The sequence below is a fragment of the Psammomys obesus genome, unplaced genomic scaffold, assembly GCF_907164565.1.
Source record: "Psammomys obesus unplaced genomic scaffold, mPsaObe1.curated_primary_1811, whole genome shotgun sequence".
Lineage (NCBI taxonomy): Eukaryota > Metazoa > Chordata > Mammalia > Rodentia > Muridae > Psammomys > Psammomys obesus.
Window position 1 is genome coordinate 10,621,305 of NW_026591918.1, and position 22,252 is coordinate 10,643,556.

The window sequence follows — 22,252 nt, forward strand, 5'->3', positions numbered from 1 at the left end:
TGAAGATATCAGAAGATGGGAAGATCTCCCATGCTCATGGCTTGGCAGGATTAACATAGTATAAGTGGCCATCTTACCAAAAGCAATCTACAGATTCAACAAAATTCCCATCAAAATACCAACACAATTCTTTCAGACCTTGAAAGAACAATTCTCAAATTCATGTGGAAAAACAGACAAACAAAAAACTCAAAATAGCTAAAACAATCCTGTACAATAACAGATCTGGAGGCATCACCATCCCTGATCTCAAGCTGTATTGTAGAACAACAGTAATAAAGACTGCATGTCCTGGCATAGAAACAGAATGGTGTATCAGTGGAAGCAATTTGAAGACCCATAAATAAACCTCTACACCTATGAACACTTATTTTTGACAAAGAAGCCAAAACCATACATCTATTTTTGACAAGAAAGCCAAAGCCATAGCATCTTCAACAAATGGTGCTGGTCTAACTGGATGTCCATATGTATAAAAATGGAAATAGATCTACATTTATCACCCTGGACTAAGCTAAAGACCAAGTGGATCAAAGATCTCAACATAAAACCAGACACACTAAATCTGTTAGAATAAAAAGTGGGGAAGAGCCTTGAACTCATTGGCATAGGAAACAACTTCCTGAACAGACACCAACAACTCAGACCCTTAGATCAACAATAAAAGTGGGACCTCATGAAACTGAAAAGTTTCTGTAAAGCAAAGGACACTGTCAACAGAACAAAACTACAGCCTATAGACTGGAAAAAGATCTTCACCAACCTTACATGTGACAGAGGGCTCATATCCAGAATATTTAAGAACTCAAGAAGTTAAACAGCAACAAATCAAGTAATCCAATTAAAAAATGGGAAACAGCTAAACAGAGAATTTTCAACAGAGGTATATCAAATGGTCGAGAAATAGTTAAAGAAATGCTCAGTGTTCTTTGTCATCAGGGAAATGAACATCAAAATCACTCTGAGATTCCATCTTACAACCACCGGAATGTCTAAGATCAAAAACTCACGTGACAGCACATGCAGCACATGGCTCAGTTGTGGAGAAAGGAGAACTCTCCTCCATTGCTGGTGGGAGTGCAAACTTGTACAACCACTTTGGAAATCAATCTGGCACTTTCTCAGAAACCCGGGAATAGCGCTACCCTAAGACCCAGCTATACCACTCCTGGGCATATACCCAAAAGATGCTCTACTATACAAGAAGGACATTTGCTCAACTATGTTCATAGAAGGTTTATTTGTAATAGCCAGAACCTGGAAACAACCTACATGTCCCTCAACTGAACAGTAGATAACGAAAGTGTGATACATTTACACAATGGAATAGTACTCACCTATTAAAACCAAGGAAATCTTGGAATTTGTAGGCAAATGAATGGAACTAGAAAAGATCATCCTGAGTGAGGTAGCCCAGAACCAGAAAAATACACATGGTATATACTCACTTATAAGTGGATATTAGACATATAATACAGGATAAACATACTAAAATCCACGTACTTAAAGAGGCTAAATATCAAGGAAGACCCTAGGGAGGATGCTTAATTCTCATTTAGAAAGACAAATAGAACAGGTTAAAGAGAGGTAACAGGACAGGAGCCTAACACATATGTCCTATGAAAGACTCCACCCAGCAGCGGATTGAAGCCAATGCTGACACTCACAGCCTAACTCTGGGCATAGTGCAGGCAATCTCAGAAAGAGTGAGGGAATAGAAGGACTCAGAGAAGACAGAAGCTCCATGAGGAGACCAACAAAGCCAACAAATGTGGGCCCAGGGGGCAAAGACTGATGCACCAGCCAAGGACGATGCATGGTCTAGGTCCTGAGCAAGGACCTAGACCCCCTGCTCAGCTGTAGCCTACAGTCAACTCAGTCTTCATGTGAGTTCCTTAGAAAGGGGAGCAGGGATCTTCTCAGGCATGTACTCTGTTACCTGCTCTTTGATCATGTCCGCCTGGTGGGGATGCCTTGCCAGTCCACAGAGGAAGAGGATCCAGGCAGTCCTGATGAGACTTGATGGGCTAGAGTCAAATGGTAGAAGAGGAGGGCTCCCCCTTTCTGTGGTCTAGAGGAGGGGAATAAGGGGATAAAGGGATGGAGGGTGGGTCTGGGAGGAAACAAGGGGGGGCTATAATCGGGATATAAAGTGAATAAATTATAAAAAATAAAAATAATAATGATTATTAAAAAATAAATTCTCTCAATGCAAAAACATAAATATGTCTTAGTGCTAAGTTGGAATGGTTCCTCTATTGGATTAAAGTTTTTTCTGCTCAGATGGCAACAGCCTTGGCACTCATTCATCTTCATAACTATCATAAGAATAATGATATTGTTGAGTAAGAGGTCAAAGTTGTTACCTAACTTTCCCCATAGTCTGTGATTATTGGATGGCACAAGAGATCTGACCGTGATCTACTGTCTGCATAACTCTTGTAGAGTATGTGGTCATTAAATTTAGAAGGATTTATGGTCACAATGTTTGGTAACCAACAGTGGTTCAAATCTCTTAGCTTGGCATGCAAGGCTCTTGACACCATGGCTGACCTTCCCAGGCCTACTCATATGATTTAGCTCAGCTGAACAAAAAATAGGCATCTTCCTTTGTACGTCTCAGTGTCTGGGCCCCTCCCCACTCTCCTGATGAGACTGGGCATGCCTTTTCTTTAAGCCCTAAAACCAGTGCTCATACTTTTTGCTACGCCTGTAGATAAACTCTCCTATAGCCAGCTCAGTGCTGTCCTACTAGCTCCTGTGACCTCTGCCTCTCTAACCTCAAACCCAGAGCATGAGTTCTGGTTCCATTCATCTCTGAATAACAAGAGCTAAAAGCTAGGAGATTCCAGTTACTTTTAGAAGCAAATCCACCCCAGTTGTTGCTCCAACAGACAACTCTGTCCGGTTGCCTCTGACCTCCCACTCTCAGAACAAAAGCTCTCCTGTGCCCTAGTAAATATCACTCTGCCAACAACTGACTGAAGGCCACAGCCCTGGAGGAAATGAAGACGCACTTGAGCTGCTCAGAGCTGCAGCCCACAACGGCCTAGCAGTATCAGAACCTTGCAGCTGCTGAGAATGATAGGAAAGAAAAGCATCTTCCCAATTCAAAAAAACCCAGTTGAAATCCATTTTTTTTTTCTTTTGCCATTTGCCCAACTAAATTCCTACCTCCCAATTTTTAGTATGGGCAAAAATGCTATGAGGCAAAGAAAGAGCTTGGATATCCATTTCCACGAGTCACCTGCAGTACTGGCATTTTTGAGGGCTGCACATAGAACAAATTTAATCTGATTGTGATCAGAAATAAACCAGAACGGAACACCCATAAGTCTGTTAAGCAGGAGCCTTTGGTGCCACCCATTTTTCAGCCAGTGGGAGGAAGGGTCAGAGTAAGACGAAGAGCTGAGTGGATGAGTGGACGTTAGGATCCTGCAGGCCCTCCGCTGCTGAGCAGAGCAGCTCTCCAGCCCTTCCTAACACTGCCATCTACTGAGATGCCCCACTCCTCTCCCTAACAGCGAGGCATGCAGAAGCGTAGAATCAGCTTGCTTTCAGCGGTTTCTTGTGTGTTTCATTTCTCCTTTGATTTACTATTCTATCTGTTAGTGTGAGGATTTTTCCCTCCACACTTCCCAGCTTTCAGAAATTAATTACTGTAATTACCCAACTTTTAATAGCTGCTGAATTGGCATCTGCAGAAAATATCCGAGAAAATGCATCACTATGTTCATTTGCATATTTGAGAAACAGTGAAGATGAATCAGGACTTTTCCTCAGTTACTTACTGACCTGAATAGAAGAAAAGGATCGTGCCAAATGGATTTCTTGTTTGCATACTTAATTTGAGGGGTTGATATCACAGAGTGAGCAAAACATGTGAATGCCAGGTTCAGCCACATCAAGGGGTTGAAGAGCAGCAGGACAGCTCTCTGTCCATAGGCTCTGTCCTTTCCCTGTCCATCACTGCAGTGGGATTCTGCAGAACACTGCCATTGGGTTGATTGCCAAGGCAGCCAGACCACTGGCAAGACCATTCTCATAAAATTTTCTGTATTAAACAGCTGAAGGGCGCGCCATGCCAGTGTGTATTTCTGCACTCTGTAGGAGCTACAAGGATCAGCAACCTAATCATTGAGCATGTAGTAAGGTTGAGTCTGTGGTGACTTTCAGATCTTCTCCCTCACCAACCAGATGACCTTAAGAAGCCATGCAACTCTCCTGAGCCTCAAGCACTTGTAAAATGGAGCAAGGAACTTTGAAGAACTTGTGGGAAGATGGCTAACATTGCATTCATGGCATGGAGTATCCAATGTGTGAGTTTCCAGTATGCTTAAGAAAGGCATGTGTTAGGCATTAAGGTAAAGAAGGAAAGATCCAGACCTCAGGTAATTCATTGGCTACAAGGCATTTGATTTAATGCCTTTACCCATAATGCATTATGCTTTACCCTGTCAATTAAATACTGAAGGAAGCTGGTCTCCGAACCTGCCAGAGCACCTTTCCTGTGCACACACGACAGCACTCACATCGATAAAGGGGTTTCTGTTTCCTTCTTCACTGTGGCTAAGCAGGACCTGTGAGTGACTTACTTGGACTGATGAAATTCTGTGGATTACATTACTACATTACAATGTTGGCTTGTCCAGACCTGAATTTCCAGAAGAATTTCTAGAAGTTTCTCCTTGTGTGCCTTTAGGAGCCCTGAGCTGCTGAGCTGCTAAGAACCCTCATAGAGACACAGGTAGAGGCCAGATGCAGATGTCCTTCTGGCAGAAACTCAGACCAAAATGACAGCTTGAGACAAGAACACAGACAGCCAACCAAGCTGAGCTGACTCTTCAGTGGTCCCTTGTTTCATGGGTTAGCCCTCTAAAGTAGTGGATCCATTCATGGAGAAACCACTGTGGGGATTTCCATTCCAGCCAGTACCATGAAGAGAATAGCCCTCATCTCTCTTGTCTCACAGAGTCATGAGAAATACTATTATGTGATGTTTAAAAGCAGGGACTCACCCCTTTACTGTAAGCCTCCTTTACTGTATGAACATCATGAAGTGAACTTACAACCTAAGACGACTCCCCATCCCCAGGCAGTGGAAGCTGAGGACTCACTGATACATGCAGTCTGTCACTGGTGGAATGTCATCCCACAACCAGGGACTGTGATGGCATAGTTATTAATAACCTTGTAGTCCATTTATCCAGTACATAATCATGCCATTATGCTGCATCTCTGTGTCATTGCTCTCCAGGAGAACAGAAATAAGTGATGTCACCAGGGAATATATAAACATGGATCATAAAAGGGCTATTTTCACTCCTACACCAGACACTACTGTTTCTTAGTAAGACCAGTCATCGCTACCAGTAAGATCACACACACACACACACACACACACACACACACACACACACACTCCATTTCTCTCAAGTTTCAGAGGACCTGCAAAATTTGTACCATGTCACTATTATGTTCTGATGGCATGAGCACTAACTGGCTGTCATTTCTTCCTAAAACAGATGTCCTCATGAATGAAGCAAAGCTGAACCAACTACCTTCAACTATGTGGGGTTTTTTTTCACCTGTCACTTTTAGAAGATAACCTAGCGCACAGGAAGGACTGCTTTGAATGCCCTTGGAAGAGTGGTCACAGATTCATCACGGGTCCAAGACACCCTGACATCACCCTTCAAGAGGTTCTGCCCAGGGGTGGCTCTGCTAATCACAGTACATAGGAACAAAGAAAGTCTCACAGCAGTGGGCACTCCATAGACCAGCCAGGTAACAGAGACAAGGTACACATGCCCATCAAGAGGTACCTGTGGGTGGGCGTCCAGGTACAATCGAGGCAGCAGTCTCACCATGATGCATATGATCCCAGGATGCATGATCGGGACGTCACCTTCATCCATCCTGTGAAGAGCGGGAAAATGGCACGTGTTGACATGAGCTCTTTTGGTCTCTTTTTGTGTAGTGTTCTAGAACTTTCTTTCTAAAACAGACCATGATCAACATTCTCAGTGCACCGCCCAATGATCAAATGACCTTGAGCTGACATATCTGAGCCCAACGTAGCCCAGCTGTAAAATGGATTTGACAGTACCATGTCTTCCTTCTAGGGACATTGACACATCTCTGTCTCAACGCAAGTCCTTGTTGCTGGGATTATGAGCAGGGTCAGTGCTCTGGTTTATTTTTCTTCACATGAGTTCTGGTACTTAAACCCATGTTCACATACTTGCAAAGCAAGAACTTTTACAACTTGAGCTGTCTCCCCAACACCTCAAGGGAAAAAAAGGTATTTCAAGCTGAAATGGAAAAGGCACACATGGAAACATCTGTGGGATACTGCTAAAGCATTGTTTTGAGGTGAAATATTTACAGTACTCAAGAAAAAAAGTCTAAACTCAAACAGCCTACGTGCCCGACACAGTCAAACAGCAAACTCCTAAAGGCCAGTGTGGAAAAAGGAACCAAATCACCCAAGCAACCAAAACATCCCAAAGAGCTGAAAACACTGAAGAAATGGACAAATTTCTAAGTGTGCGTGAACTATCAAATTAAATCAAGAAAGTATTAATAACTTAAACAGAAGTGACAAAAGACCTCCCCACAAAGAAAAGTCCAGAGCTGGTAAGGTGGTTCAGTTTATGAAAGTGCTGCCACCAAGCATTAAAACCTGAGGTTCATCTCCAGAACATACATGGCAAAAGGAAAGAACCAACTCCCACAAGCAGTCCTCCCATCTCCACACAAATGTGTGCTCACATGCATGGACATGTGCTCGCACCCACACTAAATGAGTGAATTAACAGACATAGATGTAATTTTAAAATCTCTAAAAAGAAATAAATAAAGAGGAAAGCTTACACTGACAGACTGACAGATTTGTAGCTTAATTCTGCCAAACTTTTAAGGAAGAGCTGATACTGATGTTTCTCAAGCTGTTCCACAAAGCATGAAGGGGATGGACATTGACAAACTCATTCTATGACGTCAGTGGAACCCTGATACCACAACTGGATAAGCACACACCATCAACAACAAAACTACAGACCAAGGTCCCAGATGCACACCAACACAAAATGTTCCACAGGGCTACAAGCTAAATTCAGAAGCACATTAAGAAGATGGTATGCTGTGACCTGATTGGTTGCCCACATGCACAGTGAGGTAGTCTCCTCCCAATAACAAAGGTGAACACGGCTAGCAGGCTTTCCAGCTGCTCTCAAAGCCTCAGTCCCAATGAAGAGGATAAAAAGAAAAGAAAGAAAGAGAGGGGACGGAATGAAAAAAAAAGAGTCAGTAATGGGAGAGAATGAAGGAAAAGAAAGGAGGAAGGGAGGGAGGGAAGAAAGGAGAGGGAGAAAGAGAGGGAGGGAGAGAGGGACCTCAAAGCAGCAGAAATCAGAAACCAAATTTGTCACTTGAAGGTAGGGACCGTAGATGAGAATCCAGCCAAAGTTAGCCCCTGTGGTTTATCCGAGCCTAGCCCAGGAGCCCCTCTCCCCTCAGCAAGAATTGATACTGAGGAACTTCAGGGGGAGGGAGACTGGGAGGCCACACCAACCAGCCTAAGAGGAAATAGTGACTGATGCCATCATAGCTTCCATTTCATGTTGTCTCCAGTTTTGAAAATTTTTTTCTATTTTTCTATTTATTTATCTATACATTTGCATGCTTGTTTTTTGATCTCAAGTCACAAGGTTTGGTGGAAAGGTCCTTTATCCGCTCACTCATCTCTTTGGAAACTTGTGTTTTCTATTTTGTGAGAAAGATTCCTTAAACAGTAGACGTTACACAGGTCAAATGAACTCTTGCTGTGAAAAGACCAGAGAGGCGAATGGTACGAACATGCTCAGAAAGCATCAGCTGTACTGCCCCTAACACTCTGTGGTCTTACCTCCCCTCACCAGGGTCCCCCACGTGGTCGAGGAAGTGAAGCACAGGCAGACATAAACAGTGATCCCAGGAAACACACCACTAAGGCACAGAGCCAGCCCGACTCCAGCTCCCACAGCCTCCGCCTCTCATCCCTGGAGACGTGGTTGGCACTACAGAAGAGAGAGCAGAGAGGCCTCCTGCCCCAGAAGATTCCATGTCAGGTGTGGGGCAAAGACAATAGCCTGCCTGTGATTCCCAGCCTGCTAATGGCCCTGCCCTCTACCCATGGCTCTCCGGGGAGCTGGAGTTTCACTTCCTGCTTTTAAACACCAAGAAAGGTCAAGGCCAACCATACGTTTTACTGAGGGAAACTGTTCTATTTTTGATATTTAGTTCTTCACAAATTTTGAAATTACTCACTAAGCTGGGTGGTGTCAGACATATCTGTTATTTATAAAGAAGCAGTGTCGTGCACCCTGTAGAAGAGAGCCTGAACTTTAAATGCTAGCTTCTCAAGCCACGGCGATAGCCTAATTTGGCAATTCATCACCACTATTGTGGGAACAGCAGGAAAAAAGCAGGAAGAAAACATACAAAAAGCATGCATGTGTACATACACACACACACATGCACCCACGCACCCACGCACACACGCACGCACACTTTGGAAGTCAACTGGATTCACATTCTGACTCTCAGACATGACCTTGGGCTGTGTTCCTCCTCAGGCTCTGTTTCCTCACTGAATTCTAGAATGTGGGAGGAAACTTAACCAAAATAAACGCTGAAGTTCAGTAGGGACAGCCATCAGTGGTCTTCCACTTTTCCTCACTTGCTCACTGATATCTGATGCTAGCAAACATGCTCTGCCCCCCAAGAGCTGGTAGAGTAAACTGAACAAGCTTCTTGACCAAGATACCAAGTTAACCTGTGCGGCATTAGGTCACCGGAGCAGAGGTCCCCTCTGAGGGCTTCCCTGGAACTCGGAGTTCTGGATCTCCTGAGAATACATGCTTCCCCACACAAGGCCAAGAGAGCATGGGAGTTTGGCACGGCCTGGCTGATACAGGACAGCCACCAACTCAGGCCGACATTTCTATAGCTTCAGAAACTCAAGATAGCCAGAGAGGGATTGCTTTCATGAAAACCTTAGAAGAGCAAATTAAAAGTCATATCCCACACAAGAAACCTTCAGTGACAGCTGCAGGTTCTCAAAAGACACAGAAGATAAAATTGTTCTGATTCATGTGGTTGAAGAAATAAAAGGAACATAAATGTGAGGCAAGGAAAAGTACCATAAGACCATAAAGTTGATTTGCAAAAGACCGAGCAACACTCATGTGTACGTACATATGTACGTGTGTGTGTGTGTGTGTGTGTGCGTGTGCGCGCGCGTGCATCCTTTAAATTTTGAAACAAAGCCTAAATAGCTAGTTGGTATTCATCAGATTAGGTAATTAATAGGAGACTCTAGTGAGTTGGAAAAAGAGAACAAAATAAACTGAAGAAAGAGAGAGTACCAAGAGATGATGAGAAGGAAAGACAGAGTGGCTGGGACACAGAGGGCAGGATGGATTAGTAAGTTACGTATCTGTCTTAGCTCCAAAAAGCTACAGAACATAATTTTTTAAAAGTTAGAACAGCAACAGCACAGGCTCTAAAATCAACAATCAATAAATGGACCTCATGAAACTGAAAAGCTTCTGTAAAGCAAAGGGCACTGTCAAGAGAACAAAACAACACCAACCCTACATCTGACAGAGGGCTAATATTCAGAATATATAAGGAACTCAAGAAGTTAAACAGCAACAAATCAAGTAATCCAATTTAAAAAAAAACGAGGTGCAGAGCTAAACAGAGAATTCTCTGAAGAAGAATATTGAATGGCAGAGAAACACTTGAAGAAATGCTCAACATACTTAGTCACCAGGGAAATGCAAATCAAAACGACTCTGAGATTTCACCTTACACCCATCAGAATAGCTAAGATCAAAAATTCAAGTGACAACACATGCTGGAGAGGATGTGGAGAAAGGGGAACCCTCCTCCATGGCTGGTGGGAATGTAAACTTATACAACCACTTTGGAAATCAATCTGGCACTTTCTCAGACAATTAGGAATAGTGCTACCTCAAGATCCAGCTATATCACTCCTAGGCATATATCCAAACTATGCTCAAGTATACAACAAGGACATTTACTCAACCATGTTCGTGGCAGCTTTATTCATAATAGCCAGAACCTGGAAACAACCCAGATGCCCCTCAACAGAGGAATAGATACAGAAATTGTGGAACATTTACAAAATGGAATGCTATGCAGCAATTAAAATCAAGGAAATCATGAAATTTGCAGACAAGTGGTGGGTACTAGAAAAGATCCTGAGTGAGGTTTCCCAGAAGCAGAAAGTCACATGGTATATACTCATTCATAAGTAGATAGTAGTATAATTATAGGATAAACATACTAAAATCCATACACCTAAAGAAGCTAAGGAAGAAGGAGAACCCTGAGTAAGATGATCAATCCTCACTCAGAAAGGCAAACGGGACAGACATCAGAAGAGGGAGAAAACAGGAAACTGGACAGGAGCCTACCACAGAGGGCTTCTGGAAGACTCTCTCCAACATTGTATCAAAGCAGATGTTGAGGCTCATAACCAAACTTTGGGCAGAGTGCAGGGAATCTTATGAAAGGAGAAGAAGGTAGAAAGACCTGGAGGGGGCAGGAGCTCCACAAGGAGAGCAACAGAACCAAAAAATCTGGGCACAGGGGTCTTTTCTGAGACTGATACTCCAACCAAGGACCATTCATGAGATAACCTAGAACTCCTGCACAGATGTAGCCCATGGCAGCTCAGTATTCAAATAGGTTCCCTAGTAATGGGAACAGGGGCTGTCTCTGACATGAACTCAGTGGATGGCTCTTTGATCACTTCCTGGCAGCAGGAGCAGCCTTACCAGGCCACAGTGGAAGACAATGCAGCCAGTCCTGATGAGACCTGATAGGCTCGGGTCAGATGGAAAGGGAGGAGGCCTCCCCTAACAGTGGACTTGGGGAGGGGCATGGGAGGAAGTGAGGGAGGGAGGGTAAGATTGAGAGGAAATGAGGGAGGAGGCTACCACTGGGATACAAAGTGAATAAACTGTAATTAAAATTTAAAAATGAAAATTAAAACTAAACTAAACAAAAAGTTAGAAAAAAGCAATAAAAACATGCAGAATTGATGATGGACAACAATTTCCATGGATATCAGGCAGAAAGAAGCTTTACAATCATCCAAAAGGAGATACATGAAGTGAAACTGTAAATCAGGAATGGTGCAGTTATTCAAAGAATCCAAAGGAAGATGAAAAATTAATTTTTTGGTGCTGACAAACATTTTTCTAAAGAAAAGCCAATTAGTTAACAGCCATAATTGAAACCAATAGGTAAGGGGACATTTTACATGTTTCAAGAAAACCACTCTTGGTCCAACGTGCATTCCAAGAGAACTGTCTTCCAGCAGTTAGGAAGGAAATAAATATTTTTTTGGACTAAGAAAATTTAAGAGAGTGTATCACAAATAAACCTTAAATTAAAAAAAAAAAAACTCCAGTTCTACTGAGAAACAAAACAATAGCTAAAAGGTGTAGGTTCAAGGAAAAATAGGAGGTACAGGAATTTACATAGATAAGACTAAATAAACTTTGAATAAAAACAATAGATAACGGATTTGAGAGGTTAACTGAAGTAGAACTACAAATCAACAGTTAAATACAAGTTAGTAACAGTACTGAGAACACTAGAACTGTTTCTGTATTGATACAAAAGGAGACGAAGATAAGATTTAACTTTAAACATTTTGAGAAGGCCTGTTAAATTTCATGGCAATCACTGGAAGACCAAGCATAGAAAATATATGCTGAATGCTAATAGATGAAAAACATTGCATTAAAAATTCAGCTATTCAGATACAAAGAAAAACTAGATAAAATACAAAGTTAACAAAAAAAAAAATGGAAGCTGGATATACACTTGAAGAGGAATGAACTTAGATCTGCATCATTCACCTTAAAAATAATCAATTAAAAATGAGATGTCTTAATTTGAACCTTAAATACAAAACTGCTAGAAGAAAGTGTGTTATAGGTCGAGGCAAGAACTTTCTGAGCAGGACTTAGGTAGCACAGGAAATAGTTCCAAGAACTGGCAAATGAGATTATATAAAATTAAAGAATTTATCCATGGCAAAAGGAACTATCATCAAACTGAAAAGACAGCAGCCTACAGAATAGGAGAGAAATCTTTGCCAGCTCTATTTTATAGAGGTTGGTATCTACAATACATGAAGAACTGAAAACACACACACACATACACACACACACACACACACACACACAATAAAGAAACAAAACTTCCAATCAACAAAATGAGCTAATGAAGAGACAGTTCTTAAAAAGGATAAATACAAAGTGCCAATAAGTATTTTTGTAGTGTTCAACATCCTTTACCTTTAGAGAAATACAAATTAAAACTTCCATAAGATTCCATCTCACTCCATTCAGAATAGCTATCACACACACACAAACCAAACCAAACCAAGCCAAACAAGCAAAAACTGGTAACAAATGCTCGCAACTATCTGAAAGGAAATGGAGTCTTAATCATTACTGGTGAGAATGAAAACTTGTACAACTACTACAAAAATCAACGTGGAGGCATCAAAACATGACAAATAGAACTAGGCTAAGACCAAGTGATGACATTCTTAGGCATATTCTCAATGGACATTATGTCCCGCAAGAGATACTGTCGCACCCACGTTCACTACGGCTTTATTCACAACAGCAATGAAATGAAATCAGTCTCAAGGTCTATCCATAGATTAATGGATGATGACAATGTGATACACTGCACTCAGCCAAAAAGAAAAATAAAATTTTCAGGAAAATGAATGGATCGAAAATACATTGTTAGGAGAGGTGACCAAGGCTCAAAAGACAGGACTTCTTTATTCATATATATATATATATATATATATATATATATATATATATATATATATATGAATATATTGGTAAATGTGAGTAGAGACAAGGAAACTAGAAGAGTCTGTGAGGGGGGTAGGAGGGTTTCAGGAAGAGTGGGGAAAGTTGTAAAACACATGAGATATAAAAGTAGAATGAGATGCTGAGGATTAAAAGGTATAGTAAGAGATGGGACAGGGAGATGGAAAAAGAAATAGAAAAGAGAGAATCAGCCAAAAGCAACTTATATATGAAATTGCCATAAAAAACATTTTGTATGAGAATTAAAAATAATTTTAAAACACTAATAGATACATATTCTTCATTACGGTGGTTTTAAATGTGTTTTTCTTAACAACGGCATGTCAAGCTGACTTAACAATTTAATGACATGGGAAAAACTACAAATTTGATTCGATAGTCAAAAATTGAACATTTTCTAACAATTAGAGGCTGTGTGTTCTTTCCATGCCCATATGGAGTACTTATGAAAATTTACCACCTTTATGCCCGTGCAGTTAAAGCCAATTAATTGTAAACAGTAAGAACAACCCCATCAGCTTTGTCTCCCTACAGTGATGGTAGCAGTGAACAGCAAAAGGTAAGCAGGGCTGGTCTACCACACTGCAAGTTCAAAGCCACCAAGCACAGATCACCAAGGGAAGCAGGAAAACACAACACTGTGTAACAGCGAAACACAGTAGGTACCAAACGTGGACCACAAAAGGCAGAGAAACGCACAGATTTGAAGGAAGACAGAGATAAGTCTCCTAACCGCCCAAGGCAAGAAAAAGATTCCCAAATAAGTCCGAAAGGAGAGAATAATAAGGACAAGTCAGAAGGCGACAGAACACTGAGGCCAAAGAAACAAGAAATGCCAAACACCGTTCAAATGACAAATTAAAAATGAACCTCAGCCGAAATGCCGGAGGAAGGAGAGACAAGGAAGTCACTCTGCAAGTCATTCGAGATGAGAGGCAGAACAACCTAGCAGAAGACAGATGCTAAGAGCACAGCTGGGCCTGCTGGCACACACCTGCATTCCTGGAAACACACAAGGCTGGGGTTATCTTGAGCGCAGAAGTTTGAGGCTAGTCTGGGCAACATAGTAAAGAGCATACTTTCTCCCAGGAATAGCTGGTCAGGCAGTGGGTATGTTTGCGGTGGTAACACCACTGACAAGATGCAAGATTAGAAAGAGAAAACTCAATAGACCAAATTATCCACAAAACAAAAGAGGTCTCATGATTGTATCAGTATATGGAGATTTAACAGCCATCACTCTCGCCTCTGGAAAATGGGGACCTTCTCAGGACAAACTGTAGTGTCTCCAAATATAGACATCACCAGAGAGTTAAAGTCATCTGTCTTTGTTGCTTGTATGAAATGAAAGAGAACATCCACTACTGAGAAATGCTCTCCCATTTCCCCTCCCACCCCAAAACGGGTGGCGATGGATCTCACATTCCTTCCTGCAGTGGAACTATGTTCTAAAGTCAAATGTTTTTTGCAAAAGTCTGAGCCAATGAGAGGTATGGCTTGTGGAAAGGGAAAAGTAGTCTTATGTTAAGAAAAGTGGATGTAGCACAAAAGACAAGGAAGAGCCCTGTGGTTGAACCCTGTGGTTTGGGTCCTAACAAGCTGAAAGAGCTTACCCACTCCCCTGGCAGCACTCTTGGAAGGAGACAAAGCCACAGAAACCAAGGTGGCCTGGATACTCAGGAAGACCCACCTAAACACCACAATGCCCAGGAGCACAGAGGGACCCTGAGGAAAAAGGCTGTCTTCATGGAGACCTGCTCTTGCCTTCCAGGCATCCAGAAGCCTTGTAGGCTCTTGTCCAAATTCACACTCTTCCATCTCTAGGCTGACTTGGGTCAAATTTGCTATGAGCTCCCAAGATAGAGGAGCTTGGAGCCTCCCAAGTGTCTTAAAGCCTGTCAACTCTCTGTAGTTTGACCTCCCTCCCCTTTAAATCCACAGGGACATCTGTATAAGAAAGGAATAACCACAGACACACTGGTGACCCACAGCAGAAGCAGCTTGCCCACTCTAACCTCTCCTCCAGGTCTGGCCACTGCTTGAGTTTGCCTTGGCGGCCGCCAGCCTCTCCCTTTTGAGCATCCACAGAAGGCTCGTGGACAGCCCTGGTGGGCTCTGTCAGGTCCCTGCGCAGGTGGAGGGTGCCGCTGGCCATGCTCTCTAGGAAGCTGAGGATCTGCAGGCAGTTCTGCACCCTGGGTGGGAACAGGCAGCTGGAGGAAAAGGCAGAGCTCAGCAAATCCACGAAGGGTCTGCTCTGCAGGTCAGAGGAAGAGTGTTGCCGGGCACTACCCTCATCTGGGGCCCCAAAACAGCCCAGCAGACAGAGGTCCTCAGCCAGCTTCTCAAAAAGCCCATTGCTCCTGAAGAAGTGCTCGTTGACTGGGTCCAAGTGCAGTGCGGCAGACATAACACAAAGGGTGTGCAACACCAGCTCCAGGGTCTGACTGGGGGACACTGCACCCCATGTTGGTGCTGCAGGCACTTGGAGGGACCCTTCCAGGTCTGAGAGCAGGGACAGCAGTCCATTGAACCCACTGGAGATGCGGAATGCAGCATGGCCCTTGGGGGTCTCCAGGATCCGGAGCAGAGACTGAAAGAGCAAGCAAAGGAAACAAGTGAAATCCAGCAGGCCGTCAGGGCCACGTACAAACACATCTGTCCAGGAGCAGTGCTGTTTGTCCCCAGTGTAGAAACTAGGCAAGCCAGGTGGGCAGTTCTTAAACACTGTGATGTCACTCTTGCTCATGTTCTTATTACTTTAGGATGCCCTCGCGTGCTTTTCCTTAAAACCCTTTAAAGGTCCATTTACCTGCTGCCATCTTTACATAAATGTGTTTCCCTCACAGCAGTTTTCAACCCCAGAGGAGTTTTGTGACTCCTCTGGGGGGAGGGGAGGTCACAAATGAGATATCCTGCATATCGGATATTTACATTTTGGTTTATAACAGTAGTAAAATTACAGGTATGAAGTAACAAAGTAATTTTATGGTTGGGAGTCACCACAACATGATGAACTGTATTAAAGGGTAGCAGCATTAGAAAGGGTGAGGACCACTGCTCTAGAGTTAGCCCTCACCCATTCTGACAACAAAACTCTTCACAACACACACACACACACACACACACACACACACGACTTCACCTGAGAGAAAGTTGCCTCAGCTCTCTACCAAACTGGGACTCGATTTGATAAGGAGCCACAGCAGACTTAGCCCAGGAGAACTCAGCTGCATTTAACTCCCTAAGTGAGGAAAATGCTGGTCCTCCAATGTGAAGAAGACACATAGTGACATGGTACAGCTTCGGCTTTTTAGTCTTCATCTCCTTCTCCACACAAGCAGCAGGGCTTTGCCACGTGAGGAGAGAGGAAAGGCACTGTGCCCAGCAGCAGGTTGTAAAATGAGGCTCTCCAGAAGGCAGGACAAACCTGTGGGCTAGGGTCGAAACTCGCTCTAGAGCAATGGTTCCCAACTCTCCTAATGCTGCGGCCCTTTAATATAGTTCCTCGTGTTGTGGTGACCCCCAGCCATAAAATTATTTTGTTGCTACTTCCTAACTGTAACTATCTGCTGTTATAAATCATAGGATTAGACGGTTATAAATCATAATATCCAAGTTGCATAAGTAGCAGACAGACTAGACCCTGAGTGGGAAATTTAGCTCAAGTAGCCAGAGCACACACACGATGCACCACCCTCCAGGTGGCTGAGACATCTGCCTACAGGCCAACTTATTTCTCTGTAAAATAAATCCTTCACAGAGCACTTAAAAAGTACATTTAATGCCCACAGTGCCTGTTGCATAATAGATATTCCTCACATGGAAGAGAAGAAAGAAAGAAAAGAGGAAAGATATGGAGAGGGGGAATGAAATAGTTATGCACAACTTTACACAAATATTTAAAGCCTATGGTCCTGGGCATTGACCTGAAAGATAGCACTGGAACCCATCTGAGACTGGCCATCACATGTTTGGATGGCGGATGGCCTTTGTGTAGTAGGCTCTGGAGACAGGTTTCAAGTGCTTTATTCTTTTAAAAGGTTAACACTGTGCTAAATCAAGGAAAGGGACATAGCTCAGAATCAACTCTGGATGCTTAAGATACAGTTCAAAGGTCAAAAATGAAAAAGAGACTCCCACTTTGGGCCAAAAGCCAATGCTGTGACTTAATCACATGGCTTAAGATGACAAACCAAAGCCTGATGGGTGAAAAGTCAAGAGACAGGGAAACCTGGGTACTCAAAAGCACAAGGCACAGACAAGTCCTTCAAGAGAAGTATGTGTCATGGGTCAGAGCAAGGTTACCCCAGAAGGGCGATGCTCAGGAAATATAAAAGCTCACGATACACACTGCCCAAGGCCCTTGTCTTATAGACAGTCACAGCTACCTGCCATTATCTCTAGAAACCCCTCTGTGCATGAACTAAGCAGCATTTCCTCAGCTAAAGAGGAAACTAACTATGAAATGGGCATAAGTTTTGGCCTCTTCCTTCTAAGTGATGATCCACACAGCATATGAGCATGCAAATCAGTCTACTTCTCTGAGACTGACTTTGTGCCTGGTCATGCGATACATGCCATGAAAAAAAAATAAGTCAGTCACCAAGACATTAGAAAACCCGTAAGTAATGACATCAAACAGTTTCTATGAGAGCTTCTAGCGGCTCTTGGCCACTAGGAGGAAGGCTTCAAGCAAAAGGAATGAAGAAAGAGCTTTTGTCACATGGCACAGGCCAAAGCAAATGCAAGAGGGAAGAATGATTAAAGCGGAAGCCTTAAAAGATTGTAGTTCTTTGTCTGAGCACTTGGATGGCCATGGAACATCCCCTGGTCTCCACAGGAAGCAAATTTCAGTGGTCCAACCTGATGCCAGACATAGCTAAGAAGAGTTCCATCCATCCTTCCATGAGTGGTAAGAACAGATATTTTACAGGATAATCAGTCCAACAGTAATCTTTACCCGTGATCTGTGCCTCTCAGTGGGTGTCACCTAGATGGCTACTTTCTTCCCTCTGTTTGGGAGGGGGAGGAGTAATGGCTGCCCTTAATTGTTGCTTTGTTCGATTTATTAAATTCTGGGTCATTATCTAAAATGGGGGTAATCTCATTAGAATGTAGACTGCTCTATTATTTCTTGGGATGGGGTTAATTTCATATTTGCAGAGTCATAAAGTAAAGAGTCCAAAATCCAATTACAAAGGCTTAATTTCATAGCAACTAAAGAGAAACATTTCTATCATAAAGGAAAATAAATATTTCGGGACTTCGGGAAATGATTAGTCAGGAGCTGGGGCCCTAGGAGGAGGGGTCTCCATTACTGTCATTCAACTTTGCATGATAATGTATCACACAGGGTTCCGAGTCTGCAGAAAAGAATAAATTGAATCAACAGAAGTCAAAGTAATCAGGATAGGGCTGACACATTTCAAGAAAGGTCAGCCTTAAGCGCATTTTCTCGTCCTTAACTCAGTTATGGTGTCATCGGCTCTGAGTTAGTATTCCTCTGGCCTGAATCTATAAAATGGATGTCTGCTGCATGGCGCTAACTGCATTAGGGCTAACAGGATTTATTTCACATCCTATTATTTGTTATTCCTCATAATTTTCCATGTGTCATGCTGGAAGACTGGTGAGGTAACGTGATTAAGCTCAGAGTTGAACAGCTAAATGTATATTAGCAAATCAATCTGAATTTGTGCATAACCCAATCACAGTCCCCCTGGCCACAGGGAGGAAATTCATTTGCTTACATTATCCTTTAACTTAGTTATCCTTTGCCAGAATTGGTGGTGTAGTTGCACAGCTTTGGTGTTGATGCGGAGGTGCCGCTGGGTTCTGGAAACATCGACTCTGAGGTGGTCTTCATATGTGTGATGTGAGTGGCCTCCAGAGATGGCAACCACACTAGGAAGGACACTGCCTGCCTCCTTGCCTTGGCCCCAACACTCCATAATGGGTCCCCTCATCCTCTCTCTGACCCTCTGTGTAAACCCAATGCCATGGGCACAGCCAGCCTTTAAGGTCTGAAGTAGTGATCCAGCCAAAGAGAGCTCGTTTCACACGGATGTTTGCGAAGTTGCGAGGATCTCTCAGATGATTTTAAAACAGTCACAGATCCCACATCCGATTTCAGGGAACATTCACTAGCTACTACTCATGTACTCAGAATCCGGACTAGGCTCTGGGGACCCACCTCTCTCTTCCACTGCACAGCAGTGTGTAGCAGCCCTAGTCCATTGAGGGTGTTGGCAGCTCCTGAGGCCTCCTAACTGCCCAGCAGAGCCTGGGAGTGAGAAGGCGGCAGGGGAGCCTGTGGCTCTGACTTTGTTCAATGAGCTCACAGAAGGCTCATTCCTTATGAACTCTCTTGGTGCTGCAATTCTGAAATTATATTGAATCTGTAAAACACCATAATGGCTTTGCATTGCTAATTCTAGAAGTTCCGTCCTATTACCCAGGGGCTAGTACTCCAATAAGACGCCTCTGAGCTGCAGAGTAAACAAGATGAACTCTCTCTGAACAAGACAGACAGAGCGCTCTCCATGAAGGATGGGAAGCTCCTTTCTGTTTCCCAGAAGAGTTAGAGCATAGCTTTCTTCTCTATGGGTCAGTCTAGATTTTACTATGAACATATCAGAAATAATTTTTTACCCAATGGAAAACCAAAGTCCCGGTTGTGGTTCTACCTTCCCCCTTCCTAGCAGAACACTCAAATCCATCTAACAGAAGCTTGACATCAAGGGGCAGTTGCTCCATTCTCAGCTGCCAGGCTTATCATTTGAGTGACAGTAATCTTTGCAGCCCTCTGCATGCTTCTGTTTCAAACAGGAGAGAGCCAGTCCATATTAATCTCAGGTCTTTCCCATCACTACTTTTCAACAAATTCTTTGCCCTTCTCTGGTGGTAGGTATTGGATTTCCAGGCCTCCCTCTTGCTGGGTAAGCCCTCTACCACAAAGCCTCACTCTAGCATTCACTATTTTTGTCTTAGCTCACATCATTATGGCATTAATGTGCTTTCAAAAGACCTCTAGCTTTCTTTTGTGTTTATTACTTCCTTTCGCTCACTTTTTGCACTGTAATTAAATCATTACTTGAGTTCTTATCATCCTTGAAATTCATAAGTATGATCATGGAGTCATTCTCCCTGGAGCCTCTTGGGATTCTGTGGCTATTCCTAGTTCTTCAGGTGAGGCCATGTGGCAACAGGAATGACTCCCTCAATGTCTAGCATGGACTCTGCAGAGAAATAGAGACAAAGACCCAACTCCACACTCCATGCATTAGAAAGAATAGTGGAGAGAGAACCAATGCCAAGCCCGTTAGGTTTGGCGTCAGAGCAATTTCATAATTTTCCTAACGTTCCTCAGGAACCAGATATGACAAGTTCAGGAAACAAGAATATGTTTCTTTTGGGTTGTGTCATACACAGAGGTGACAAGTTCTGCTTAAATCTACAGAGGAATACTTGCATTTATGTCCCTTCACTCAAACAGCATAAAACTAAAGAGAATTGTTTTTTGGTTTTTGTTTTTTTAACTAGCAATTGATGACACAGCCATTAAAGACTCAGGGTTACAACTGAAAAGACAAGAAATAAATAGAAGGTTTTTCATTTTGTTTTGTTCTTGTTCTTTTTTTAAACACAGGGTCTCAGCATTTTCATAGTTCTGGCTTGTCTGGACCTCTGTATAGATCAGATTGGCCTTGAACTCATAGGCTTGCTTGCCACTTCACCCTGAGTGCTGGGACTAAAGGAATGTACCACCACACCAGCTCCCAAAGAGAATGTTTACAAAGCATAAAGCACAAAAGAATAAAGGAAATAAAAACAGCAAAAACTTATAAAAGGATGATAAATTAACATAGTATGTATTTCTTGAAGTACTTTAAGATCATTTGATAATTATTGGCAATATTACAAAAATAATACTTCTCTGTACCATATAAACGTGATAACTCAGACTTGCTAGTCCATTTGTGCCCCTGTCCCTACAGCTTTGGGTCTCTTTAGCTTCCTTTCTAGCTACACACTCTCCTCTATGAGCTCCTGGACCAGGTTAAACTGTAACAGACTCTCCCATTACTCTCTTCACACAGCCTCCTATAGACACGAAGTATCTATGCAGCGTAACCCCCCCACCCTCCCTGAGGTCTGGATCAGCACTCATGTACTATGAGCATGGGTTCCTAAGCTCCCAAGTAGCAAGAGCTATGTCTCATTCTTGTGTGTGTCCCAAGTGCTCTCACCAGACCTGATCATCGGTTGATGCTCAGTAAATAGAGTCAACAGAGTACCTGTCAGGCCACCACTAACTCACACCCCACTTTCCTGATATACAGTGGTGCTGGCTAGTTGCTGACTGGCCAAGGACTACATTTCCCATCACCCCCTGCAGCTGATAGAGTGCTGCTCAAAAGTCTGTCTAAAGAAAACTGAAAAGAAGATAGAGCATGCTAATTCACAGCCTTAATGAGATGTCTTATGTAACTCTCTCTAGCCTGTCTTCCCTTATCTTTCAGCTGAGTTAAGTCCCTGGGTGACAGCTGTTCCTGAATTGCAATCCCAAGTACTTGTGGAGTCTCCATTAAAAAAAAAAAAAATTTAAGGCCAGATTTCTGAACTCCTAGAACTAAGGAGGTGGAGGCAGTAGGATCAGAAGCTCAAGGTCATCCTTGACTACATAGCGAGTCTGATGCCAGCCTGAGTACATGAGACCTTGTTTCAAGAAATTTATGTGTCAGGCAGCTAAGCATATGGTACTTATTCCTTACAGCAGCTAAAACTGCCTGACACAACTATCTACCTACCCAACACCATGGACCAGTGCATGAACAAATCATTTGGTGCATGGACCTGAGAAAGCCAATTACAAAGGACTTGACCTCACCTTGAGAAGATCCAGCTTCAGCTGCAGCTCTGCCTGAGTAGATGAACACAAAGCCCCCACAATGATGCTCATGTACTCCTCTGCATTGATGATTGAGAGCTGCTCCAAGATTCTGAGTGAGGCCCCTCGGTAGCATTCATCATCCAGGAAAATCTTGATGAAGGGCACCATGCCGTGATCTTTAAGGACAACTGGGGACAAGACAGAGGACAGGGCTAAGGAAAGGTGGACCCAAGGCATTGCAATTCCATCACAAAGAAGGCTTTCACTTTCAACTTCCCAAGTACATTACAGTTCATTCTTTCGGTAAATGGTTTTATCAACACCCGTAATGTATTCATTAGAAAGAGAAACTTCGGTGCTGAAGAATTAAGAAGAAAAACTGTATTCTTCAACGATGGAAATTCTATTTTGAGGA

At 43.0% G+C, this 22,252-nt stretch overlaps 1 protein-coding gene across 1 annotated transcript in view; it reads right to left on the reverse strand.

The window, feature by feature from the left end:
• Wdfy4 (WDFY family member 4) overlaps positions 1–22,252 on the reverse strand; it is a 206,044-nt gene that overhangs the window by 162,429 nt on the left and 21,363 nt on the right. The window contains exons 10-12 of the mRNA XM_055612466.1: positions 21,835–22,025; positions 14,957–15,534; positions 5,826–5,919 (exon numbers count right to left, since the gene is read on the reverse strand). Of these exons, the coding sequence (XP_055468441.1) occupies positions 5,826–5,919; positions 14,957–15,534; positions 21,835–22,025 (863 nt within the window). The remainder of the gene's footprint in view (positions 1–5,825; positions 5,920–14,956; positions 15,535–21,834; positions 22,026–22,252) is intronic.